Here is a 27,843-nt window from a genome sequence, read left to right on the forward strand (position 1 = left end):
TTTTTCATTGCTTTTGTACATAAGTTTTCTACTCTACCTCGGATCAGAGAGAAGTCGCTGTGCTAACATGACTACAGTACAGATGCAGATGAGTAAGGCCGGAGGTATACTCGCTTTTTAACCCTGCGTTCATGTAGACAACCGGCTGCGTCATAATTGTTCACATACTGTCTGAGCACTACGCGTGTTGCTGGAGGATACCACTAGAGGGCACACCAGAGAGCTCAGGCCGTATGCAACCACCATAAGTGCGGGACGTAACAGAAATGGGGACACTCAAGGAGCTTACTATGATGTCAGGGCAGAAAAAGCTTTTGCGTGTTCCATGGATAGAAAAACGCGCTGTCAGCAACATCTTCCTCCGTGGACGGACGTATTTAGTTTTGCAGGTTTTCACGTCGACTTCTAACACAGAACTTATCTGTTGAAAGCTATTATGACAGCCATTTTTATCGCGGTGCAGTGGCAATGGTACATCGTACAGTTCTTGATCATTGGGGACTTTGTTTATCAGCTGGTCTTCAGAACTTTCTGCCAATGCTGTCCCTGCTGTTGGGTTGACTCCGTCACATCCCCTCTGCCTCTACCATTCATCTTGTGTAGCATTCATTTTTGAGGACGATGCTCCAATCAGACGCAGGGAACGCGCGGCAGCCATCATGCGCACGCGAACTCATAGTTAAAAGCAAGTATATCTCCAGCTTAAGAGTAAACTTCACTGGAAACTGGAATAAGGCGCTCCCTGCACACTAGAAAACACAACAGACCTAAGATTTTTTTTATCACTACTTTTCAAGAAAAAGAAAACACTGTGCCAAAATCAAAATCAGGAAAAGCCTTGGCAGTGTCTGAGCACTCTCTCACCTCGGTATTTTTTATAACTCATCCTTTAACACTTTTTAATTTGGCACAATGTTTTGTAGATAGAAACTTTTGGCATTTTATGTCTGAGCATGAAGCTCTTTGGAAAGCATGAGCCTAGCATGTAGCATAAATACGTCCTTACAGCTATGGACGTACTTATTGTGAATGCACATAACAAGCACTGAAACCTTGAAGTCAAACTAACGATTAAACCCTTGTTTTAGTTACAGTTTGACACTTGAGTCTTGGCAGAGGCTGGCTTAGACTGGATGTTATCCCCGTCTCATCCTCCTTATTCCCCTGCCGGTCCCTCCGCATTTCTTACAGTGTTTAAAGTTCTCTTATACAACTGAACCGGTTTCTAACAGTTTATGTACCTGTAACACAATCAAAGCAGTTGGTTTCATATTAGAAGTTTCTATCGTCTAAAACACAACACAATCCTGCTTTAAGTACATTTTCAGAGCCAAAGAATACAGACGTAGTATTTTGTTGTCCAGCCCCAAAGTGTTTGGAGATTCACAGTGAGTCGAGCGACTGGATCAGTAAGAGCAGCACGGGGAAACTCCAGCCCTTCAGAGATATATTGTTATTTCGTATAATGGGTCAAAGGCAACACAAACACCCGCTGGGACGTCCTCCTTCTGATTCGGTTCAGTCTTTCCAAAATGTGTCCGACAGAAAAAGCATGATAATCGAATCGAGCGGAGGCAACACCTTTACATTCACATTATCACTCAGATTGGTCTTTTTGTTTCGTCCAAGGTTAGACTGATAGAAAAAAGCCAAGCCAGTGAAGGGAGGGAGACACGGAGAGAAGAAGAGCTGATGTCTCCGTTTGTTCCTCTGAGTCTTTCTTACAGCTTCTTCCTTTGATGTCTCCAGACCTCCTGTCTGTTAGAAGCTCACCAGAGCGTAGACCATACTTCAGCAGGAAATAGACCGTGGCAACAGATGAAAAACAGGGAGAACATTGTGTTTTTTCAGCTTCTACAAGGTCATACAACAACACATCAAATCCAAAAGGCATCACTGCATCCTTAACAAACCAGCGCGTATTGAAAAGATTGTGAATATGAGCTCACCTGTAGAGATAATAGAAGAAAGAGAGCAGATAGAAGCCCAGCTTACACCAGGACTCCTTCTGGCAGTAATTGAGGATGTCTGCGTTCATCACACTGACGGGGTCGTACATGACCTCTGACCCGTCAGCCGGCCGATGAAAAAACCTGAAACAAATCAAAGGGGTTTGGTTCACAGTCGCATCGGACCAGCAGCAGGTCGTCAGACATCTGTTGTGGGACTTTACCTCCACAGATGGTAGAAGAGCAGCGGGATATTTAGGCCAAGTGTGACCCACTCTCCAGCACACATGAACATCAGGCAGAAGAGCCCGTGGATGGAGTACTCGGGTACCACCAGCTAACCAGGACACACACAGGGAGTCAGGTGAAAGGTGGGCATGTTGTTTGGAAAGTAAAAGATTCAGTTTTCACATAACAAATAAACCTGGGAAACAATGAAACACTCTGGGCCGCATGTTGTGATATTATTTTGATCAACAAACACTTTCACACTGAAGGTGTGAATGTTACTCGTGGCTGCTGTTACGAGTGCAGATACAGTTTTAAACACATGTAGATGGTTTTACATGAAAGTAGTAGTTTGAATAGGTCGACAGAGTTGGTCTAAGTTGGTCAGCGTGCTAGCTTGCTTACAGACCTCTGTTTGGGTCTTTAGCTGCTAAATGCTCCGCTGTGTTCAGGAGCTGTTTGCTGGTAAAACAGCAAACACATATTTTAACTTTTTTGATGACCTTCAGCTGCCTCACACAATGCTGTGAGCGTGGTGTGACTGAACCAGAGCAGTTCAGTTTTGGGCTGAAACATTAGCATCTATGGTTGCTAGTTAGCTCTGTAGAGCTGAAGAATAGGTGAGGTTCATTACTCCTGTAGGAGCCACGTATTATTTGTTTTTATTGTTCCTCCGGGCACCAGGGGGCGTAATTTGAGGCCAATTTGGCTAAAGGTTATTTAAGTTCATGTCCTGCCAGCACAGCGGTGGCTAATGGGCAGAGGCATATTGTTTTTCTACGTTGGCAAGATTATTTAGTTGGTTTTGGAACATACGTTACCGTGCAATGTAATGGACAATAAATGTTACGTAATGGAAAAGTTTTTGTTGAAATACGAATCTCCTTCATGCTGAGCACACGTAAACTAAGTCGGACCCATTAGCAACCAGTAGCGGCGGTGAGGCGGTGACCTTATCCAAGTAAAATATATAGTGTAAAAAATGCCTGCATTTCTCTTATCTATTGTTTTTCATACAGAAGAACTGCAGGCTTTTTCAACCTTCAACTTTGTGGGCTCTACATTTGCTTGTATAGCAAACTAGCCACGATACTACGACACTACCAAAGAAAGGGGCATAAAATAATCGACCACATGCTGCTATAATGTCATACTGCTGTGTTCCAGGTCGTATAAAAATAGGGAATCTGACAAATTTCATCATTAACTTTATCAACTGTTAGCAACGGTAAATACAATGGATGGATAGTGAAACTCGGAAAGGAAATCAGGCCATTTTTTAAGGAAAACAACATGTTTGATAACCTATTAGCTCCTGACAGCTCAGTCACAACAGTTTACATCCAAGCCAATTATAGTGAACACCACTGCTAGCTAAGAACTGCCATAACATATTTTCTATCACATTGTGTGACACTATCACACAGTAATCTTAGCTAGGAAGTGGTTTAATGCTAGATTCCCCTTTGTTCAACGTTAGCTAATGCTATTGTTGACCCTTGAACTCGAGCCCCATGTTCCTCCGCATTTTAACTATTCATTGTTTTTTCAGTTGCTGATAATAATTGTGGTGAATTGATAATCATTTGTCAGACTTCCTGTGTATAACATTTGCAATCAACGTTACAGTAACATCATAACAGCATTTAGACTTCTCACCGTGGGCGTCAGAAGCAAATGGCTCCCATGTGATTACGGTGAGTTGATGAGGATATTTGCAGTGGTTTAGCTGACTCTGATATTCATTAGTATTTATTTGAGCCAGAGGTCAAGGCTGAAAAAATGCAGCTGAGGTGAGCAAAGTCTGCAGCTAATCATCCTGATACATGCGGGCACTGCCTGCACATCTCTGTGAGCAGGCGAGCTCATCAGCAGCACTGATAGGACTTCTACACAATGTGGAGGACAACAGACTCCAACATACCAACATTATATGCGAGTCCTTTTTAAAATAAAGTCCTTCAAGTACAGTACGTAACCCGCCCTCCCTATATGTATGTCATTTGACGATAACTTCAGGTTATTTGTTAAACGTCCTCTGTGCTACAAAATGCTTTTAGACACATCCACACATGTTCAAAATGGCCTCCCAGCACGTTGTGTTCTCTCGCCGACAAAAGCATCACAACACATACAGAACCTACTCGACTGTATATGTCTGCAGAGCTGTGACGGCGGGTTGTGAGGACGGACTAAATGAATCAGTGTGCGTCGTGACCCTCTCAATAGTTAGACAAACGGTCATGCTCGCCTGAAGCCCCTGTGTTTAGTCACCCACCAGCAGCAAGCAGGTGAAAGCGGCGATTACTCACCCTGCGGAGCAGGTTGCAGATTCTTTCAATGTTGAGAATCCTTTCCCTCTGTGGATATAAAGACAGTCTGATTAACAAGTTTCACCTCATCATTTTCACTAATTCTGGCTCTCCATGAAAATAAATGTCCAGGTACTTTCAGACACAGACTCCTGCTTAAATACAGATATTTAGGTGATGGTAAAAGATGCACCTGTTCATTAAGTCTCTCTTTTATAGATCCGATTCAACTCCACCTCCACATAGGACTTTTTTTTTTCTAAGCAAGCAAGTATGACAAATTGTAATAGTGGGTTGCAGCCACATCTGCAACACTAAGGACTGTAATAATGGTGCCGACATTTTGCATTATGTTTCAACACTGTTCCCAGTCTCCTGTGAGTCACTAGACAGAGATCAATGATCGGTTTTAGGACTGAAATAAATAACAGAGGGATTATTCTAAGAGCTAAGCAGCATAATATGCCTTATTTTTGTGCTTGCCTCATATTATCATGAGGAAACCCTCTTACTGTTTGTTTCCTCTGTATATCTTGGACAGCCTCTCATTTTATGATGTATTGAGACGTCAGTCTTAGTTACAGTATGAAGCTTCCAGTATTGGGGCTACTGTGAGGTCCGCTCCCTGCAGCCGGAGCCACAGGCTGCAGCTTTTATGAATCTGTGGACATAAAACCGAACTCCCCTGGTGTCCTGAAATTGGATTTGCCCTGAATCTACAGCATCCAGCCTGCAGACCAGACAGCGGCTGTTTATTTACAGTCATTTTTATCTTTTTGCTCGCTCTCTGCACCTCACGCTTCCCCGACACTTAGACAGCACCACACTGGGCCTTCCTGCTCAGCTCCTGTACATTATTTGGTTTCTAATTGCACCCATAAATTGTTGTCCTCCAATAACACTGTTAGGATTTTACAGCCTTGAGCCTCCCTGGGGTGCCCTCATTAGTGTTAGGTCACCCCGTGCAGTCTGAATATTTAACTGATCCAATCAGGGAAACACGAGTGAAGACTTTAATCAAGGGACTTTTCACAGTCAACACAAAAGATCAATACCACTGCTGTCAAGTTTAAATAACAGCCTTATCATTATTATTTTTGTATCAAGCATGTGTCTCACTGATTATCACCTATGTGCCAGCATTTGTCTCAACAATGACAAAAAAAGTTGTTTTGTAGTTTTTACTGAAGATATTTTAAAGTTGTCACTTCCTAGAAAACACAAAAAATGTATGTCTCATTCTGCAAATGAGGGCGTACGTATAATAACTTATCCAGTGAAACATGCTCCATGATTCTTATGTCTCTCCCCCATGCAAGAGGGTCCAAATGCAGTAGCTCAGACCTCTCTCCTCAGGTACCTCATGCGGGTCATATTGCTCCCTGCTGGTCGGAGGATGTATTGTACTTTCTTTCGGCGGGTTATATCGCTCCCTGCATATTAACATATTAACCTGCAAGATATCTAACATTGAAAATAATTATTATAAGGATCAGGAAAATGAGAAAAGTCTATTAAACAGCATTGGAAAGCTAGATGCTAGCGGCTATTGAGCTAAAACATTGTGTATGCAGTAAGTTTACAAGTTGCTAAGTGGCTTATTTTTCGCCTCATATGTGTTCAGAAACAGATTTTGGTGGTCGGCTATGGTGATATTAGGATATGTAGCTTCAAGAGAAGTGATGTACTGTTACATTGAAACTCATTCTCAAACCCCATTGGCTCACAGAGCAAGGTGCCTGAGGAAAGAGGAATGCATTTGGACCCTTCTCCCCCCCATGATGCACAGGACCTTTGAGCTAGCAGTTAAGTCATCTCTGTGTTCGTGTCTGAATGATTTTAAATTCAGCACGACTGGCTGAAATACACGCCAAACGATATCCACAACAGCTCCCACCCTAGCTTCCCACTTTTTCGGGAAAACAGAGAAATATTTTAAATCACACTGCACTCTGTTCACCTTTATGTGTTGACACTGTCTTTGTGTTTGAAAGATTTCTCATTGAGCCCAATTTGCTGCTGTATACGTCAATCAGCTTTAAAGGAAGCACACAAAAGCCGAATTAAGCCGCACTCCGCTGGACATTACATGGAACATTACAGAGGGCTTGAAATAATAGAAATGTCAGGAGCATGACTTTTAGAAAAATATTTTAGAAGTATAATTTAACTTAAATTTATCTTTTTTATTTGATTTTAAGAGCCACTTTGTTGTCAAATAGCCAATCACTGTCCTCGTTACACTGGCTCCCTTTACACTGTCACTGTGATAAATGTCTGTATTTGGAAACACTTGTTCCGCCTGTCCCTTTATGTTCTGCTGTAATCCCTCTCTCACTCACAAATATTTGCTGCTTTTGTCTCTTTTGTAGACGACAGCCGTTGTCAGGACGCGCGTCGCTCTCTGCTAACATCAGAAATAATTGCTGTTTATTTTTCCTCGTCTGTTGCCGTGCGAGTCTTTTTTCTGTGTGTGCAGCTTATTGATTTTAGGGAGAGTCTGGCTGCACGGCATCCTGGATGATCATGTTCTTACTGAGCACATGTGACATGCTGACATCGGTTAAGATGGCAAGTTTAGTCGGTTGTTATTGATTGTACAACACCTGCACACTGTGATGCAATGCAACACAGCAGCCTTGATACAAATTCCGCTGCAACAGAGCGCATAATGTTCAGAACATGTTGATGCCTTGCCAGAGAGAACTGGCTTTCCACCTTTGTGTGAGAGGTACAAGTCAAACTGAATATACACGTAAGTGTTTATCGCAGAGCTAATGTATTCAGTTGCAATATACTGTACAGGTGCTGCAGTTATTGTGTCCACCCCCCTGTCGCTGGCGTTCCTCCACACTCCCACAGTCGGCTTTCACAGTTTCCTCTCCCACTCCTCATCACTTTGCAGTTCAGATGCAGGTTCACATGACTGCTAGAACATTAGCCAACGTGTGAAAAAGACATTCGCAGCCGCTGCGAGCTTGCTAAATGGAAAATGGCACTCATTATTGACTCATGATAATGCTGTTTTATGTTTGCTTAAGATTAAGAAAGAGGTATGTAAGAAAAAAATGCCAAAAATGGAGGGAAAGATCTCGTTCATTTAAGGTTTTTCCAGAATGTTTTTAACCTTAAAGCATTAGTTGATTTTTTTCGTTGTTCTCGTTACAGACGGTGAAACCTTGTGTCTGCGCTTTTATTTTGGCGGCACCACAGTATCTCGTTGTATAAACAGCGGCTTCATTTGCATCAATCTCTTTAATTGATTAAGCCAACGAGCCGCCGTGTCTGTAGAAGGATGATTGCTTCAATCTGCATGCAAATGAGAGATCAAGGCGAGCGCTGCCGTTACAGTCACCTGGAAGCTCGGATTTAACGATTTCTTTTCAATGACGAACAAATATTTGATGTTTGTAAATTAATCTAGAGGCTGAATGTCGCTGAATAAAACATTTGAGAGATTTCCTTCCAAAATCACAAAACATGAATTTACATGTATTATGTTTGCTTGTACAGCGTGATTACAGGCATGGGGGTTTCTCATGAAAGGCCGCTCTTTTAAAATCAGTGTGTTTCAAGTCATTTTTTGGTAATTTATAAGATTGACTGAGAATTTTAGCAACAAGTGCAACAATTTTGGAGTGAAATTATGATTTATAGTCAGTCTCTTTGTAAAAACATCACTGCGGGTTCCTCTTGGCAGTAAAAAGAAAGGATTTCTGAGGGTTTGATCTTCCCTGAAAGACGAGAAGCACGGGGCTCTTACCGCTCTGGTGGGGTTGCTCTGATCAATGGGGTTTTTGAAGTCTGTGCGGAGCTCATCAAAAGCAATGATCTGAAAAAGAACAGACGCGTCAGTTTGTTTTCATTAAGAAAGCTTTGAAAAACAAATGAATGAACTCACTGTAACTGTAAATACAGTGAATCAAATAAAGACATACAGCTGGTATCTTTCCAACCCTTAAGAAATATCTCAGACTGTTGTACAACACTGTGGTATCGGGATGCTAACTGAGCAGTTGACTATGCATCTCACACGGCTGGAGACACACTGCTCAGCACACATGGTGATTAAATGGTGAATGAGTACACGTATAAGGGTCTGTGTCCACCAACGACTTTTTTTCGCTTACTGTTGCTAGGTTACGAAAGTGTCTGGCGGCAGTTCCGCTTCCCTTTGTAGTGTCTGTTTTAAATCGCTCTGTGTGCTTAATATTTGCTTTTATTCAAGGAAATTTTGCAAAGAACCTGGAAATTGTACCCTCGAAAAAACGAAAGGATTAGTTTCTCCTCCGCCATTGCTGTTGACAAAGTTGACATCCGAATACCCGCCCCTTCTTGATTTTGATTGGTCGGTGAGGGAGAAGTGATACTAACGAACGCGGAAGTGAACTTTTTTAAACTGAGCGCTTAGGACGCTGAGTGCTGAAAACGCTGAGCCTCATTGGTTTTGCATAGAAAACAGATGCCAGCACAAAAAAGGCGTCAGTGGACACAGGCCCTTACGCTGTAAAATACCTCTAACTGTGTCTAAACCCTTGGTCATTATATATTTCTCTAATATCTAAAGAGCTAGTGCTCCCCTTGTGCTTTTAGTGTTGACCTTATTTTTCCTTTATCCCCTCTATTAATAAAATATACAAGAGTCTCTCTTTTTAAAGCCTAATAAAGTTCACATTAGAAACACAGAATATCCAGTGAGATATGAGAAGCTTTCATGACAATTAGAGTTTCACCCATCCATCCATCATCTACACCGCTTATCCTGTTCTCACCAGCTTCCTGATTAATCGCCCAATAGCAATACAGATAATTCTCCATGTAAATGCCACCTGCTGTGCTAATCATCAGTTCAGCTTTTAAACGGTGACGCTTCACTTCGTCGGCTCATTGAAAAGCAATAAAGATCAGGCATAATGTGCAGATAAATCACGTCTATCTGTTTGAAACAGAAACACTCCTGCTGGTCGTTCCCCCGTGCGAGTCTGCACAGCTCTCCGTCGTCTTCTTTCACACTTGTTGTAAACAGATGCAGTTTCCATGGCGACACGGTGAGACCCTCAGCGGGCTCCATGGTTACTAGAGCGGCGAACAAACGCTCTGATTGGTGGAGAGCCGTGTAGAATCGGGGTGCTGTGGCCGTGGGTGGAGGCAGACTGGGGGGAAGGGGTGAACGAATCAGTTCGATAAGCGTTTCAATCACATGGTCGAGCGCTGAGCCAGACACACACACACATAGACACTCACGCCTCACACACAGACACACCGCCTGACTCATGTGTAGTCTCACCCACTTAGTCAATTTGTACGTTAGTCATTTCAAGCTTTATATTCGTAATGATATGTTCAGTGTTTGTTCCTGCCTCCATGGAGCGAACGTTAGAGGTGAGAGATCAAAGGGTTTGTTCAGTCTGCACCTGTGTGAGCGCCAATACATAAGTATCCCCTAATTTCTGTGCAAATCCCACTCTAAATGCTGCAGGAGGACAGGTACACAACAGTGTGGCAGTGGTGTTTATGATTGTTGAGTTTTGTAGCCTCCCTTCACTCGTTTATTGCTGTTTGTTGAAGCCTGAGCACCTTGTTTGAGGAGGTGTTTATTGTCAGACCTCTGGGATCAGAGGTCGCGTCAATGTGTAAAGATGGAGCTTAAACAAGTGTTTTGTGGATGTGTAAGAGGAGATCCAAATAATTAAACAAGCATGTAAGCAGGTCACTTTAAGTCACTGTGTGGGAAAAGATGAAAAAACAGCAACATTTAGATTTAATGTGTGTTTTTCAGGCTCATGTGTGACAAGTTAAATGGTGATACTCTCAGTCTGTTACAAGTTAGAACGAACTATAATTTTATGTTCTGTAATGGGATTTAAAAAATTGACTGACTAAAGCATGCAATCAATAAAAACGGCAGGAAAAAAAGTATTTTGCCCCCCCAAAAATATTACTTCATTACTGTTGAATCTGCAAATTGGTCTTAAAGCTGATACTACTAAAGCTGATGCTTCTGTCTCCACCCAAGAACAGTGGGGGAAAAATGTGTTGCCTCATCCAACTACAGGAAAGTCGCTGCTGAAACATCGCTCCACACTGCGATTATTTTTTAGGAATTTGAGTGAAATTAAACAAACTTGGCTATAAGAACCTGCTAACATTTCCAGAGTTTAGTAAGTCGTGTGCGTGTTTGGATGGCGCCCCTGCTGGGTCACAGAGGAAAACCTGTAGCTCTGTTGAATGCAGCCACATTTTGTATCGACTGTGATTTCACATCTTAACAAAATATAATATTAAAATATGTTTGTTTGTATTTTATGGAGTTTTGATTTGTGTTGTGAGAATTAACTGAGTTTAAGCTACTTTGTTCTCAACAGCACGATGAGAGGAAGTGAGATTTATATTTCTGATCATTTCTGTAGGTTTATATGTTTGACTCATTTCCTTCCTTTATTTGTTTGTTTGTAAATTGTCATATGTTTGTATTAATAAATTATATTAAAGATGTTCGCTGAGGTCACTCTATCACTCAGGTATGTTGACTTGACTGTAATGACTTTCAAACATGTCAACAGTGTCGAGAGAATGTTTCTGTAACATTTTAGTTAAAGTTATAATCTCGAAGATCTGTTTTGTTCTCTTTGGCGGCACCTTATGGTGATAAACAATAATTGCGGGAGCACACTTCCAACTTATCCAGATGTCCATGGTTGGCTCCCTTTTTTACGGTTGTAACTCTTGATTTTCCCGGCTGACGGTCGCTTTCCTTTTTAGACAGTTTGCTTCATCTGAGCGTCGAGTTTGTTTCTTTTTCTTTGGATTTTCACTTATTTTTGAAGTTGTATCTGTAGTCATCCATCTTTCCTTTGTTTGTTCAGCCATAGTAGATTACTGTTTACTCGCAGCACTTGCAGAGAGCGGAAAAGCAGCCGCTTAGCTCCGCCTACCCTCTCTGGCAGACCAACCACTGCTGGCTGATGGAAAACGTGTCACTAACTGAGCGCCGCTTGTGATTTTTTCTGCGAAAGTTGCCACAGACACCCAGTCTGTAATACTGCTAATGCAAAGGCCTTCATCAGTGGGCCATAGACTCAATCACCATTGTGTTACCTCATTCAGCGATAGATAGAGACTTTTATTTAAATGAAAATCTTCGAGATTATTTCTTTAAAGTTAAGTTTAGTAGAGATTAGCAAAGTATGTGTGTCTGGGTGTGTGAGCAGAGCCCCTGAGGAAAACTGTGCTGTGTGCAGCCACATTTTGTGTTGCCTTTGAATTCACATTCACACAATCGTTATAAACCTATATTTTGCACTATGCATTCATGCAGTATCTTGATAAGTTTTGAGAGTTACTGAGTTTGAATTACTTTGTGCTTCACAGCAAAATGAGAGAAATTCAGATTCAGTTTCAGGTAACTGTTAAAATATTGTAACTGAAAAACCATATGTTCTTTCTACTCTCTAACTTCCTGTACATGGGATCAGTTTTATGTTTATATAAGGGTGGCACAGTGGTGCAGTGTTTAGCACTGTAGCCTCACAGCCAAGGACCCTGGCTCGAATCCCAGCTCGGCTGACAGGGGCCTCCCTGTATTGAGCTTTTTAATTTTCCCGTCTGCGTGGGTTCTCTTCATGTTCTTGAGCTTCCTCCCACAGTCCAAAGACATGCTTGTTAGGTTCATTGGTGACTCTAAATTGCCCGTAGGTGTGAGCGTGAAAGGTTGTCTGTGTCTGTGTGTCAGCCCTGTGATTGACTGGTGATCAGTCCAGGGTGTACCCCGCCTCTCGCCCAATGACAGCTGTGATAGGCTCCAGCCCCCACCCCTAACAACCCTGAACAGGATAAGAGGTATAGGTAATGGATGGATGGATGGATGGATGGATGATTCCTCCACATTTTTCAGGCGTGTATCACACTCATCTTCTGCAACTCTGTGGTGTTTTTCCTTCACAACAACAAACATTTATCTTTTTCCGTCTTTGCAGGTGTTTGAAATTAAAGTGGCTTTTAAGAGCTAATTCAGAATGTCAGTCACATATAAGTGCAGTCACACTGAGCTTTTCTTTAATATCCAGCTGACACATTTCTGCATGTCATTACCTCTGCACCACCACCTGAGCGAGGTGTGTGTGTGTGTGTATGCATGCTGTGTTCCTGTCAGTGTTGTACAACTGTGTGTAGGAGGATGTGTTTGTCTGCCTGCGTGGGATTCTCAGGCCCTGCATGTGCCCATTTTAGTTTCAGCTTGTGTGTGTGTGCGTGTGTGTGTGTGTGTGTGTGTGTGTGTGAAGTGGTGCTACTCACCTGCCAGATGACAAAGAAGATGAGGGCAGCGCACAGCACCAAGGTGAGCATGTAGCAGAAGGCCGCAAAGGTGAACGCCATGGCTGAGCCCGCCAGCCTGACGACGAGATGGGTCGAGAAAGAGAAAGGGAACGCCCCCTTCTCTTGCTCTCTGCTTCTTGAATGTCCCTCCTTCTTTCAGAGGAGGTTATTGTCTCGCCTCTCCCTCCCGGGGTCGTCCAGGTGGGTAAGCACTCAGTTTTAGTAACAATCAATAATCAGCTTGAGACATGGCTTCACTGCTTCCACTCTTTTGTCTCGTCTTGTGTGTCTGACAGCGGGACTTCCTCCTCGCTCTGGCTTTGATTTAGGAAGCACTTCAACGTCTGATCACAGCCACAGTTGTTGGCCTGATGCTCCTCTTTTCAGTCTCTGACAGGCAAAATGTCTGTCTCCTCCTCCTCCTCCGTGTAGTTTCTCTCTACACAAAGCCTACACATTTTTTTCCCCTCGCTCGCAGTAACACAAACCACAAAGTGTGCGACTGACACGCTGACAACAGAAGCACAGGATTCTCGTCGATACTAAGCACAGCGCTGCGTTGAAAAACAGTATCAAGGACGTTTATGGCTTGTGATAGTTTAATAGTTTGTTTTATGGCTTTCGCTTCATCTGTTGCTCTAAATCAAGAGCATATTTCTGTATCAGATTCAACACATTTTAGTCTCTTGGAATATGACTTATTTTATTTTGAAATTATTGACCTCAACATGAATCTGACCGCGTATTGCTTTGCACGTTATATTCTGACAGCATATTACTGGTTGCAACTGCTGATTTTGCAACAAAACAAAAGAAATAAGAGACGCTTTACATTTTGATTTTGAAACTATTTAACGTCAAAATGCAAACAACAAACATCCAAGAAGACTTCCAAATACAAGCTCAGAAAACAATAACCAGGATAGTTCCAGTTAGCATGGATCAATCTCCTGACTGATGTTTACATCGAGTAGAGAATACCTGTGTCTGGTCGGAGACGTGTCTGCCACTGAACAGTCCACTCTGTCCTCGTCTCTGTCAATTTGGGTCGGCACCATGTCAGAAATCTCTGCTCTGCATCTTTCTCTCAGACGCATCCCTCAGACAAAAAAAATATATAATAAAAAAAACATTTAAATTAGTCTTTGCGGAGTGAATTATTTCAACCAAAAGGGGAGAAATTTAACCAGAAACCTGCAGAACATCTACATGTTGAGTCGCGTTTACTCTGATTTTCTCTTCCAGTTGTCAAATCAAAAATCTCCACTGCTCTCAAAAGTCTTAAGTTAAGAGTCCACCTGTCTTTTGTCTCCCTCTCTCTGAATTCTCCTCTCTGTTTTGTGTCTCCTGAGTCTACTGTCTCTGCCCGTCTTCCTCTATTTCTTAGACTGCGAGAGAAATATTTCTATCACGCTTGATGGTATAACCGTCAGCCAATAGCATCGCTCCGTCTCCCTCCCTCTCTTATTTGCTCTCTCCTCCTCTCTCTCCTCCTCTCTGTCTGTCAGTCTCTCTCTCTCACACACATTTTATACATTTCCATAATCCCTTGTTCCCCGGGGAGTGATGAGGGGGCAGGGCAGGCTGGAAATGTTTTTCCTTTTGTCTGCATCCCTCTCTTTCTCTCTCTCTCTTTCTATCTCTCTGTCACTCCCTTCCTCCCTCTCCTTCAGTCACCTGTCATCTCTTGATATATAAGTCTGATTCTCAGAGGGTGTTGCTCTCAATCACCTGTCATTTATTTCTATTCTCCCCTCCATTAGCTGCACGTCTATTAAATAGCTCAATTCCACTTTTTCTTCTTCTTTTTTTCTCCCCCTCCTCTGCTCATCATTCAACAGATTTTAGTGCCATCTAATGCACGGCGCTGCCTCATCTTTTGTTAAAATATCCATCAGTGATTCTCCAAAGTGATATGCATGTTTTTTTTCTATGACAAATGCCAAAAGTCTGCTCAATGCGTCATAAAAAACCCAGCATGTATAAAAGGGCTTCACTGCTGTATAGTCACAGTTCTCAGGATGGGGGTGATGTGATGATGTAATGCAGCTGTTCTCAACCTTTTTTGTCCAACAGTCCCACAGTCCTGTCAGATGAGCTCAAACCTCCCTCACCCACCTGTTATGCATCACATATGCTCCTATGAATCCGTCAAAAACTAGTTTAAGTCTATTAGTTACACAATAATGTGGATATTTGTTATTCCTATACATTTTTTATACAATAAATACTTATGAAACACTTTTGTTTGATATGCTATTACCATTTTAAGTAGAAAAGCCTGCACAAACAGGGGTGGCAAATTAGCTTAGCTAGAAATGCAACATGTATAATGTTATTGTAACACGTAATATTACTAACACAATTTTAACAGTTTATTCAATATATTTAGCAAACCAATGTGTCTGTTTTTATTACCTTTAGCTAACTACGGCCTTTGTTTATTCATTTCTTTTTAGCTAGCTAACTATTTCTCTGCTGCTATGCAGAGACGATGCTAACTAGCTTAACAAACTAGCTAACTAGCTTAACAAACACTCAAAGTTCCGTGTTGTTTAAGTTTTACAGTTATTCAGGCTGACATCCTACTCGATGTTTTCCAAAAAATATACATCCCCGCTGATTTGTGTTTGTTACCTGCTGTTTAATTTCCTTCCAAACACAAATATGTTAATGTATTTTAAATCGCTTCATCTTTTCAGTTATTTGGTTGAGTTAATTAGTTGAGCTTACCGGCGGCAACCCTCACTCGCGCAACTGCAGACGTACGGTAGGATACACCTGTGTGGTAAAAGCAACCTGGAAAAACGTGTGTCAGATGTGGGGAAGCATTTTATTTTGAAGGGAGACAGGAAACAGAACATCTTCACCCTGTGAGCTCCTTCACAGTTACATCTCCGGTGTAATATAACAGCTTGTTTGCCAAGCATCTGCGAGCACTTTTTGAGTGGTACATTGGTAAATAATTCACTCCATCATAACCCAGATTGCCCAGATTATGATGAATTTAACTGTCAAGTTTCTCAGATAGCTCCTGTTAGATTCACACGTTATTGCAGTACACTTGTCAGTAAATCATTTTAGACTTTCAGAATTTTTTGACACCGATTAACAAAAGTCATTCAATTCAAAGTGAAAACAAAATCTATACAAACTGACGTATACTAATAATAGAAATACTGTTGATAGCATGTATCCAACTGGGTGGCTTGCTGCTTTGTAGAGCTAATTGACTATATATACATATAGCCTTGATCCAGACCTCTGCATTCCACGTCACATATTCAAGTGAAAAGTAATGCAGTTCAGTGTGATCACCAGGGTCATATCTATGACACATAATACTAGTACATATTAATAATGTCTCTTAATGAAAATCTGGTGTGAGAAATGTTTGTGGTTTGCAGCAGAGAGTGTTGATGGGAGGTGTTCATCTATCTGGGTTAGTGTGTTAGCCTTCTAATGGTAAGACAGAGGCCTCTGGTCTATTTCTGTGCACGGTGTGGTCAGTGGTCGGGGATTCCCTGCAGTCTGCTCAAACTGTGTCAAGATGTTATTTTGAATTAAAATTACTTTATCGCTTGTATAATTCAAAGGAGTAATCCACCCTCCAGGTGTAACTAAGTTTCCTCTTTGTGTCACAGTGAGCATCTGACAAGGCTGCTCATCAGTCCCTGTGATTAGTGATAAAGTAACATGAGCCTCAGTGAGACGCCACAGGTGCTGCAGGCAGCCAGACGGCCCTGGACTCAGAGGCTTTGGCTCCATCCTGAGTGAGCTCCACATGTCTGGACCAAAACTACCAGAAGTAGTCCAAGAAGGTTAATCCTCTGGCCCTCGCTGTGAACACTTTAATTCCAGAGTTTGCTCTCATTAAAACTAACTCTGGCTTGATGGACAGCAACATTATATAATAAACTGCAGCAAAGCACCCTAATTCTGCAAATGATTGCAGCTTTTTTCTAGTAAGTTCCTGTCAAATTATTCATCTGGACCTTGATTTGATTGGTTTGAGCTGACGGTGATTGAGCTGATGGTTGGAGGAAGGCAAAAGGACAATCAACTGCTGCTGGTCTAATGATGGTGCAGTATTAAACAGTTTGTTTTGCTCCCCTGTTGGCCTTTGAATGCACCCTGGTAGAAGTAGGCCAACTCCTCCCCTGGTCCAGCCCCTTAATTGGCCTGAGCTTATTTAAAGCACCTGTGGCATCATGGCTGCCTCTTACCTTTGTCTCTGCGTGGTGGTCGCCACATGGTCCCCTCCCTGACTTTGAGGTGGGTAATGCGGCATAAAGATTGTTTAAAATGTTTGTTTTACATTGGTCAAAGTGATTTTGCAGTTACTTAATGACTAAGTTGAATTTGTTTGGAATAGTCTCCTGTCTGCCGTTCTCGTTCTACCTGGTCGTATTGGTGTGTCTTTGGCTGAGTTCCTTCTCTATGGAGTGTGTATGATCTCTTCAATTCATCCTAGTAAATGCACCTTTATGTCCAGGTATTAGTCATTGTAGTTATTGATAAGTAGGGCATGGTTAATGCCTGAGGTATATAGACATTACATAATTGTACATCTTCCTGTGTTTTGAACATCTTATAATATGTAATGTGTTCTTGTATTTCAGGCCTTCATTGGCTGCTGTTTGGCCTTAGCTGTTACCTCCAGTGTATTTCCTTGTGTTGCTGCTAGTGTCAGTCTGTTTTACCTAGTGTTTGTATTATCACTGCCTGACTGATACCAGCTGTAAATTTTAGATTGAACCAACTGGTTTGTTTGCCATTTGTCTTTTGTTTGAATCGTGTTATTTTCCTCTTTGAAGCTGGCGGCCGGCTTGTGGTCGAGGCTAGGCACTCGAGGTGGTTCCCTGCACTGGTTGTAGTGGTAAGAGCACAGGGACACTAGTGGTGGGTAAGTTGCACTCCTGGAACACGCCCTTAAGTGATAGATTGCCTCCCCATTGCTGGCCTCCACTCACCTTCCCTTTGTTAATTTTGATTATTTTAGTGGAAGTATTTTAACCAAAATAACTCGATCATTGTGATAAACTTGAGATACTTTTTCATAAAATATTGGATTGAAGTTCATTACAAACTGAACCGATTCCCTCCCCTTTGCAGACACGTCCGGTCATTAATTGGTAACAATAAAATCTGCTTTTCTTTTGGAACCACGTCTGTCTCTCTTCAGTCTTTGAACCTGTGGTGCCTTTGGTATGATTAAGGTGTCAATATAATGTATTTCCTGGGGTGAAATCCCCCAGGTGGCGTTGTCTGGTCAGTGAGATCCTTGTTGGTTAAACACCAGCTCTCTGCCACAATGGCTGTCACCATTAAACATTTGGCCTTTTCCCCTCTACCGTATTGATGCGGTCTAAGTACTCGATTTTCAGTATTTACATTTGGACATTTGAATTTTTTTTGTGGTCAAGTTCTTAAGATGGATTTGTTGAAATTGATTCTGAGGCACTGGTTTAGTGCAGTCGGCAGATCAGGCGCCCCGTGTAAGAGGCAAAGCCTGGGTTTGACTGTGACCTGGGCCCTTCGATGCATGTCTACCCTTACTGTTTTCCTCACATTTCCTCTCTATCTTCACCTATCAAATAGCGGCAAAGGCCAAAAGAACCTTTGAAAAAAATGATTGTTAAATTTAGATATTAGAATTTGAGGTTAGAAAAATTGCTTTGAATTTGCTGTAAACTCTGTTCCAAGCGGCGGGTTCACATTACAGATGGTTCTTGAATAAACTGAGAAGTTGCTCGTCATTATCTTTTGTGCTTATTGCTCATTTTATTTCTTTTCAAAGCTCTGTATCCACTGGGAATAAAAGGTTATTGTGCGAAACCTTGATAAAGAGGCTGAAAAATGTGCACTGATCAAGAGAAGAATATGATTTGATTGCATGGATAAACACTCAGTGTTCTGCGTTATTTACTGTGCACTAACCGCTGCACAGGTATTTCCAAAACAAAAGGTAATCAAACCTCTTGTTGAAACCTCCTCGTCCTCCTAAACCCACAGAGAAATGGACTTACAGTGCGGTCATCTCATTGATGACTATATGCCGCCCACTAGTGGTGATAACAAGTTACTGCAGCGCCTCATGTATTTCTATATTCCTGCCTATCACGCTGCAAAGGCATGACATGAAACCTTAATGTAACTCTAAAATACTTTAGCTCCATATGCCGGGATAATTTAACCACGTATGTTTCAATGTGGGCTGATTTTTACCGTCTTCCTCGGGTGTTTCTTTAGTTTGATCACAGTACAGGTACACACTTAATTTTTGTGTCGGTTATATGCAATCTTTTGCACAGTTTATGACTTTATTTCTGTATGTATTCTATTCAAAGCTAAGCTGATTCATGTAGAAGAATAAACATGTTTTAAATACACAGAAATATTCATTAAAGTTACTATCTCTCTTTATGATCAGAGATTCTTTTGCTGCCACTGATCAAAGCTCTTCAGCCTAAAGGCCAGTTATTCAGATCTGCAAATTATCTCCAATTATGTTCATGAAAGACTCAAAAAATTACTTTCATTACTGCAGACTAAATGAGATTTTTTTCTTCAAGGAAAGACCGTTTAAGTTACTACAAATATAAAGACCACCCTAATTCATGTAGCTTCAATCTGTGTGAATCAAAGACCGTTTTAATTGGTGTTCTAGTGCAAATGAAGACTGACAGATCTGAAATTGTCCACAAGATGGCAACATACGAGAGGCAGAGGCAGCAACAGATGGTCCCATCAGGCCTCCAACAGCAGCAGTATTGATCGACACATGACTCAATCTCGCAGCAGAATTTTAAATCCTCCAATCGGCTTATTTTCTGGATGTTGGTGCTTTAAAAATCCTGCTTACACATGCGATGGATAGACTGTGTCCTCGCTGATAATTCAGACGAGGAGCTGGGAGAAAATGTATGTTATGAGTCAGAGTCGTTTAATGTGCACCTACTGCAGTTTTTAAAGCAGACTTGACTGATGTCTCATTAATCAGGTAACGGAGCAGCTCAGTGCGGTGAACAGCTGAGCAGCAGAGGGTCCTTACAGCAATCAGCAGATGTCAAACCATCCCATGGGTGCAGACAGTGTCACCATTACACTAAGAAACAAAGGGGTCCGTATAAAGCCTCCTGACCTGCTGCCCTTTGGGCCTGAATGAAATGTTTTTCTAACAGCTTTATTGATCCATTTAACAAAGGAACAGTAAACATAATACAGCACCCAAAGGCCCCAGTGTGGCGTCAGTATTAAACCTAATGCATACATTTGACAAGTGTACAATAGCAAACCGGTTTATAGAGCTGTTGGATAGAGAGGTTAACTGTGGGCAGATGCTGCCAGAGCTTCCTGTCTAACGGGATACAGTCAGAGCAGCACTCTATACAGGATTATGGTTCTGTTTCAAACTACCCTAAATGCTTCACAAAAATCAGTTAAATTAATTAAATAATTAATTAAACTTTTCTGTTTTGGTTTGTTTGTGCCAGAGGAAGATATAATACTTAAGAGCAGGCTTCTAACTTTCCTCTTTGACAAAGCTTATAGTTTGGACTGACTCAGGCCTGGACCAGCCCGTAGTTATGCTACTGTAGGCTCAGACTGCCGGAGGACCTACCCCAAGCTCCTATCTACTACACTCTATGGGCATACATCATTAGACTGTATAAAAAGGTGGACGACATGACAGCTCCCTAAAAGTGAAGCCAAAACCCCTCTATCGCCCTCTGCTGACTGGCTGCAGTATAGGTCATAAAGCCTGCCTCCTCCATGTTAACAGATGGGACAAGAGTTAAACTATAAAATCAAAGTACACGTCAAATACATTTTTCTCAAACATGGCTTCTGTCATTATAGTTAGTTCTTATCATGCTGATTTATGTCCTTAAAGTTTATTTTTAATGAGTTGTTTGATGCTGTAAAAAGGATGATTGACAGCTCTGTTGACAAATACGGCTCCCACAGCTGATCTGTTCCGGATGGGCGGAGTAGAGGATGATCCGCGAGGAAAGGTAACTAAAACAATCACTGCAGACATTGAAGTTTACATATCCATGAATGTCTTCTTCAGATCAACACTAGAAGCCGTTCTGCTGTTGCATGTGCCGACCTGAGGGATCTTTGCCACTCTCTCGGTAAGTTAAATGTGTGGTTTGGGCAGCTAAAGGGGCGGGACGTCAATGGTGCCACCAGCTGATCTCTACTGCACAGACTCTGGCTCTAATTGGGCAAGATGGCAGATGCCTCTTCTGGGGGTATTTTAGCTTCATTTTTATTACAACAAGAGGACATGGAGATGCGTACTCCATCTTTATATGCAGTCATTGGAATACATTCACGTTATCTGTAAGCATGTACAGTATGTTTCATTAATATATGTTACAAACTACATATCAGGAGTTTTTGGCGGATTGTTGTTGTGGACCGCCTGCTGCTGTGGACCTGCTTGACTTCTACTGCTGCAATTGTTGCATTCAAGCATACGTCTGTATTATCTGTTGTTTTGTTGCTCCCCGTCTTGTCCGTCTGTCTCTCCATCTCTTTCATTCTGACTCTCCTTCACTATAAAAAACAACCTACAGAATCTACTCAATAAAATTGAGGTAATTTGGATTTTATTTGATTGAGTACATTTTATCCTGTTTTGAATGAAGAGTACCTAAATTTAACAACTATGATACACTAAAATAAATTGGGTAAATTCTACTCAGAATATAAGTAATAACTCTTGACACAACTTTTCACACACACTCCTATGGGAAATTTAGAGTCAGCAATGAACCTAACAAGCATGTCTTTGGACTGTGGGAGGAAGCCTGAGTACCCGGAGAGAGGTCATGCATGCACGGGGAGAACATGCCAACTCGAGCCCATTTCGTCTGTACCGGGATTTGAACTAGAAACTTTCTAGCTGTGAGGCGACAGCACTAACTGCACCACCGTGCAGCCTATTAGGAATTCAAGATGCTCAAATAAAAATGAATTCAAATTAACATGAGCCGGTGTAACTGCTAAGAGAGGCCTACAAATGTAAAGTTATACAGACACATTCTGCCTGTTAAAAGGAAGTTTTTCTTGCCGCTGTTACCAAAGCTTGCAAAGTACTTGCTCATGATGGTTTTAAGTTGGGTCTATTTTAAAGGGTCTAAAGAGTCCTGAGATACTTTTGGTTATGATTTGGTGCTACATACATAGAATTGATTGATAAGACAAAAGCAATTAAGCGACTACTTTGTGCTACCTTAATGCTTCTGTCAATACAGACACACCCCCTCCACCGTCTGTCACACAATGATGCAGAGCGACACAATCAGTGCTTCATTGAACATTTCTATTCAATTATTCACGAGCTTAAAATAAACGCCGGCTACACGTGTTCCTTTGAGAACCACTGGTCTACCCAATCTGAAATGTTTAAAGAAATTGGACATCGGAATGAAAGCACTGAAAGATGTTTGCATGTTTTGGATGACCATTTTTGGCATTGAAGTTTACCTCAGTTCGAGACAACAAAATAATTTCTTACACAGAATCGCTTCATAAACTTTGATGCAATGTGCAGCATAGCGGAACTCAAAGTGCAGGAGTCCAAACAAGAGGGCTCAGCTGGCGTAGAATCACACAGGACCAAACAGCTGCCTTACAGAACAGACGAAGGTCAAGGCTCAAAGCTTCTTGCTGCAAAAACTGCAGGAGTTGTCGTATATTTCATCAGAAAAACATCTTGGGATGCTCATGCTGTCACCGAAAACATCAAAAATCTAGCATATGACTTAAAAAACACTGGAAATAATCCTGATTGTGAAGCTAATTAGTCACCTGATGCTAATTCTAATAGCTGCAAGGATAACGCTGTGCAGTATAATGCTCAGAAAAAGCTGTTTTTGAGTTGATTTTTTTGTTGCATTATCTCCGACTGTCAGTTTTCTTACAGATCTGGATTAAGCACCAAGAGACTGAACAAACTTGTTGTTACACTCACAAAGAAACATACAAGCAGAGGCCTCTGTGACATCCAATACAGCTGCTCTGCTATAAAATCTACTTTTATGAAGCTGATAATGTTCAGGTTTATGGACTTAAATATTTTATTGACACTCACAGACATCCATCCATCCGTGCATTACCTATACCGCTTATCCTCTTCAGGCGCTGGAGCCTATCCCAGCTGTCAATTAGCGAGAGGCGGGGTACACCCTGGACAGGTTGGCAGTCAGTCACAGGGCTGACACACAGAGACAGACAACCTTTCACGCTCACACCTACGGGCAATTTTAGAGTCACCGATGAGTATGACTATGTTGATTTAGACATGCAGTATATTACATTTATATCTTAAATTTTCAGCATTGAAGTCACTCTGGACTGTATTATATAGAAATGTTTCTTATGTTTAACAGAGAGGACAAAATGGAAACACTTCTCAATTCAATGTTGTCCAGCATGACAGCACTTTGACCTATGACCTCAAAAATAAACACGTAATATAATCAAAAACTGAACATTATGACGTGATATTATGTAATATAAAGGTGTACCATATAAAGTTGCTACTGAGTGTTTTTATCTGATTATGTCTTCTTTTGAAACAAATGCTCCGTATATGTTGCCAGCTATTACTCATAGTGTTCGGGAAGGAGCTGTCCATGGTGCTGCAGACAGTGACTCAGACCAGAGAGCTGGATATTGACATTGTTTCGAAGTGACTGGCCTGTGACAGACATGTCTGCTAATTAAAAACACATTGGCGAATATAATAATGTATATAGTGATGGACCCGTCAGTGTTGTGTGTTACACTGAGCAGCACCTCCTCCTTCTCTTAAGCTATAGACACGAACATCACCATCTGTTACCGTTTACAGAGGATGAAAAGGCTTCCTACAAGATAATGCACATTTAGCTGAAGTGAAAAGAGGGTTAGTAGTTTAAATAATAGGTCAATGTTAGCTTCATTTAAAAAATCACATTTATCAGACAAATGTTTGATCTGATTAAGTCTGTTTGAATCTGCCTCTCTGTATTTATTCAGACATGTACAATATCTGTAGACATTTGACCTTTTGGCTTTGACCTCATACACTTACAGCACATGCAAGAGAGTCAATCACTCCACATAAATGAGGATGAGTAATAATTCCATGGTCTCTTTCTTGGATAGAAAAGCGTGTCGGTAATGCAGAAAAAATTGAGCACAAAGTCAAGAGGGACGACTACTTATGCGGGACAATACCGAGCAGTTATTCTTTGCACACGAGCTACTGAAAATGAACACGCTGTTAGTAAGCGACTTGCTCTGGTGAAGCATCTCCACAGGGACCGGTGAGAACTCCTCCACATGTTCCATCATGTGAATTTAAACCGAGTCCTCTTTAGATTCCACTCTGCTCCTCCTCCTCTTCCTGCTGCTGGTGTTTTGGGGTTTCCCCCCTCCCCCCGACGCTTTCTGTCCTCCAGATCTCAGTCTAATAATCGCTTTTATTTCTCTCCAAGGTTTGCCATAATCATCCCTCCAGGTGGGTAATCTACAGCCTGCCTTCCTTATTACAGGCAATCATCCACCAATAAAAACAAAATGAATTTCATCCAAATGAAAGCTTTATTTTTAGCTTTGCTAGCGGTGTGGCTTCAGGGATGGTGATGTTGTTCCGTCAGTCAATGGTTTAACAGTGTATGCTATAGAATATAGACATTAATGGCACCCTGAGGAATAGGCCTAATGGTGTTGGTGATCACTTCAAAATGACAGTTAATGACTGTAGGCTGAATCCCCATCCTCCTCACATTTACTGTGAAACGACTCTAAACGGAGTATGTGAGCACTTTAATTCTCATATGCTAAATGTCTGCATGTTTACATTAATTGTTATTCAACCTGCAGGCATGTTAGCTTTTGAACATAAAGACATATGTATAGTTCAGCCCGACTACAGCATAGATTAAAGAAGGTTTAGATAAGTCTCACAATATAAATGGAGACTTTTAAGTCTAATCAAACAGGTTATAATTGTACATCTTTTAAAGGTATAAGTAGGATTTGTTCCTGCATTTTGTCAACAACACATTCAAACTGGGCCCCTCCTCCTGGACTCTTAATCACCAGAAGCTCACTCTCACTCTGTCGTGCGAAAACACGCCCACCCCGCCGACAGCATCACGGTTACCTTTGCGCTACCATGCTAATTGCTGGTTAAGCTTGTCCTACCCGGTTTGAGGCACCTACCTGTCCAACAGAAAGAAGGCCAACTCTGCCTCGCTCTTACGCCGTGTTCGGCGGTTCGCCCAGGTGCTAATTTGAACCACTTCCACACTCACCTATGCGCTGTGATTGGCTCAGGGAAGCACAACAGCGCCCCTCCTGAAAACGTCCTGTGCTAAGCAAAACAACAGAATAGATGCAGAGGTAAGGGTCTCACACAAATCCTACTTATTATACCTTTAACTTCTTGATCCAAAAACATTAAATCATACAATCCCCATAATGCAACTCAAAAACATTCTTACATAGGTTTTACGAAAACAACAAAGCACGTTAACACATAACTGTTGCTGCTATTCTTGATATTCACATATTCACGTCACACGCAGCAGTAAGCTCAGATGCCTTTTTAGTTTGAACCGTTGAGTTACGGTTTGAAAATACTTCAAACAGGGAATCTGACAAATTGCTATTATTTCACATTTTCCCGTTGGTTCAGCGACTGAATAGGCAATGGGATTGTAAAATCCAGAGGAACACTGAGCCATATTTCCTATATGTTACCACATGAGCTTGGTCACATTCAACCCCTTTCTAGTTAACAGTAGTTTGACACTTAATAGGAAAGGTAAATTCCTAGCTAACTGTAATGTCAGCTTGCATTTTGTTGAATGCTAACGTTCGCTGTTGGCTTAGCTATTTGTACCGAATGTGTTATTTAATAAGTTGTTTTATTTTGAAATATGGCCAGATGTCCCTCGTGATTTTCCCTTTCTATTGTCTTTACAATTGCTGATCAATAGAGAGGCAGTGAAATCAGTGGCGTACTCAGGCTGTGTGGGGGGCAGCGGCAAAAAAAGGGGGCACAAGCAGTATGCCAGGGTCACCAGTGTGTAGAAAGTTGTGAGGCATTTTTAGCTACAGAGGCATACCATGAGGGCACATTGTCTAACACGTAGGATTGTGTGGAGGCCAACTAATTTTCCAATTTGTATCATTTATCAACTGGAAGGGCAACCAGAGGGCACTTTATATATATATTTTTTTATCAACGACAGAGGCATCTATGAGGGCACTTTCACAGAGTTTTTTCAGACATGGAGGCACCAGGGGGGTGGACGATTGCCCCCTCTGCCCCTTCCCTGAATACACCACTGAGTGAAATAATAACAGGTTGTCAGATATGCTGTGTTTAAGCAATTTGCATAACTGAGAAACAGCAGTACAACATTATAACAGCATTTAAGCTCTCCTCTCCTGAGCATGAAGTCAGAGGAAACATCCTGCAGTGCGAGTAGAGTGAATTAAATTGGTGAATGACATTATTGAGGCACCAGACTGACATAAATATTGTGCAGCTCTTTTTATTGACATGTCCAAGGCTATCGTGGCAGATACATACTTTTATATTCGTTTTAAATTCATTGGCAGAACACAATGTGTCAAGTGTGCTCGGTCTTCCTCTTCATTGCTGTATCAAACGGTGTGCCACAGGGTTGCGTACTAGGACCACTTCTATTTATCAAATATGTCCCAAAACACATCCTTCGTGATAATTAATCAAATATAACATAATAGAAGTTATTATTCAAGTCACACATTGAAAACCTTGTTTCCTAAAGCTTAAGATTCTGTTTTAGGAATACATCCTGTTCCTCCTGCAGCTAAGGAAATACTTGAATGATGTTGATCTGCTCTGTATGAATGCACCAGCGCCTAAAGCAGCTTAATACTGTATATCATTGTGCTTTAAGATCTATTGGCTGAGGCGATCTGTGTATGCCGGCAGACTTTCTCATTGGGTGGCTCTTATATAAATGTATATAAACATAAATCTCTCTTTGGGCTGTCTCCTCCTTATCTGTGTGCATATGTGTATTAGTCACTACAGTCGCCCCCTCTCCACAATATTTCACAGAAGAGTTAGAACAGAAGCAGGACGAAAGCGTTTGTCCTGCTTCTGCGCCGTCTTCCTAAAATAATTTACAGAAAAAGCTGAAATCACCGGAGCTGATGACAACGTGGAGATGAAAGTTGATTTCTAAGTATTAACAAAATGGTACTCTTGGTCATTGTGATTACTTTTAAAATCTTTGACTGAAATAGTTCAAGAATATTTTACCTGTTTGAACCTCCCTTTTAAAATGTTTGTTTCTCCTGTCAAATATTTGAAGCATCATTAAAAGCAATGTGAAACCTTTATGTCATCATCAGGGTTATGTTATTAAAAAGGCCCCAGAAGAGCCCAAACAATGTTTTCTGGAGTTGTCCCATCATGACCAGCAGACTGACCTTTTTGTTTGACACTGGTGTCTTTTACTCTGGCACCACCCAAAGGCCAAACATCTTATTTTCCCCCACTAGTGGTAAAGATCAGAACAGCAAAGTTTTATCTCATAATTCCAGTTGTCAAGGGATTTTATTTTGCTGGTGTGTAATGAGCCGTATGGACTGGGGTGAAATAGAAAGACTTTTAGCCTCTATTAGTTTTTTTTACCCAATCGTGGATCCCTTTTCTAACTTCTGCCAGTTGTATACATTATTAATGTGAATCTTGAATTCAAAGTATGTTTTAAGGGTAAAATTCGATGTTTCTCTCCGTATCTCTGCCTGTAAGCATCCAGACCTGAAAAAAATCAAACCTACAGCAGACCTACAGGCAGCAACATCTGGGACTCATCTGAGTCTGAAATCGAACATCAGATCTTTAGCTTTGAGCGTACTGCAGGTTATCTTTTCTTGTGGCTGCTAATGAGCAGATAACGAGGATTTCAGAGTGAAATGATCATTCATTCTGGACTCCTGATGCGCAGTCAGGAGGACCAGCCGTGCGT

General features: G+C 41.5%; 1 protein-coding gene across 1 annotated transcript; it reads right to left on the minus strand.

The window, feature by feature from the left end:
* Positions 1-1,945: 1,945 nt before the first annotated feature.
* On the minus strand, positions 1,946-12,886 carry cnih2 (cornichon family AMPA receptor auxiliary protein 2). The gene is made up of 5 exons (XM_069671675.1): positions 12,785-12,886; positions 8,253-8,321; positions 4,490-4,537; positions 2,174-2,286; positions 1,946-2,093 (listed from the first exon to the last, which is right to left on the minus strand). The coding sequence occupies exons 1-5, from the start codon at positions 12,863-12,865 to the stop codon at positions 1,946-1,948; spliced, it is 459 nt and encodes a 152-aa protein (XP_069527776.1). The 5' UTR covers positions 12,866-12,886.
* Positions 12,887-27,843: the final 14,957 nt, after the last annotated feature.

The sequence above is a fragment of the Semicossyphus pulcher genome, unplaced genomic scaffold (genome assembly GCF_022749685.1).
Source record: "Semicossyphus pulcher isolate SPU_LCO1_2020_fin unplaced genomic scaffold, fSemPul1.0.p SCAF_10, whole genome shotgun sequence".
NCBI classification, from domain to species: domain Eukaryota; kingdom Metazoa; phylum Chordata; class Actinopteri; order Labriformes; family Labridae; genus Semicossyphus; species Semicossyphus pulcher.

Excerpts from the sequence above, each read along its gene's own strand:
- cnih2 (XM_069671675.1), bottom strand. The coding sequence starts at position 12,865 with ATGGCGTTCACCTTTGCGGCCTTCTGCTACATGCTCACCTTGGTGCTG. Across the intron at positions 4,538-8,252 it reads AGAGCAACCCCACCAGAGCG|AGGGAAAGGATTCTCAACAT; the intron begins GTAAGAGCCCCG and ends TTATATCCACAG. Across the intron at positions 2,287-4,489 it reads TCTGCAACCTGCTCCGCAGG|CTGGTGGTACCCGAGTACTC; the intron begins GTGAGTAATCGC and ends TGTCCTGGTTAG.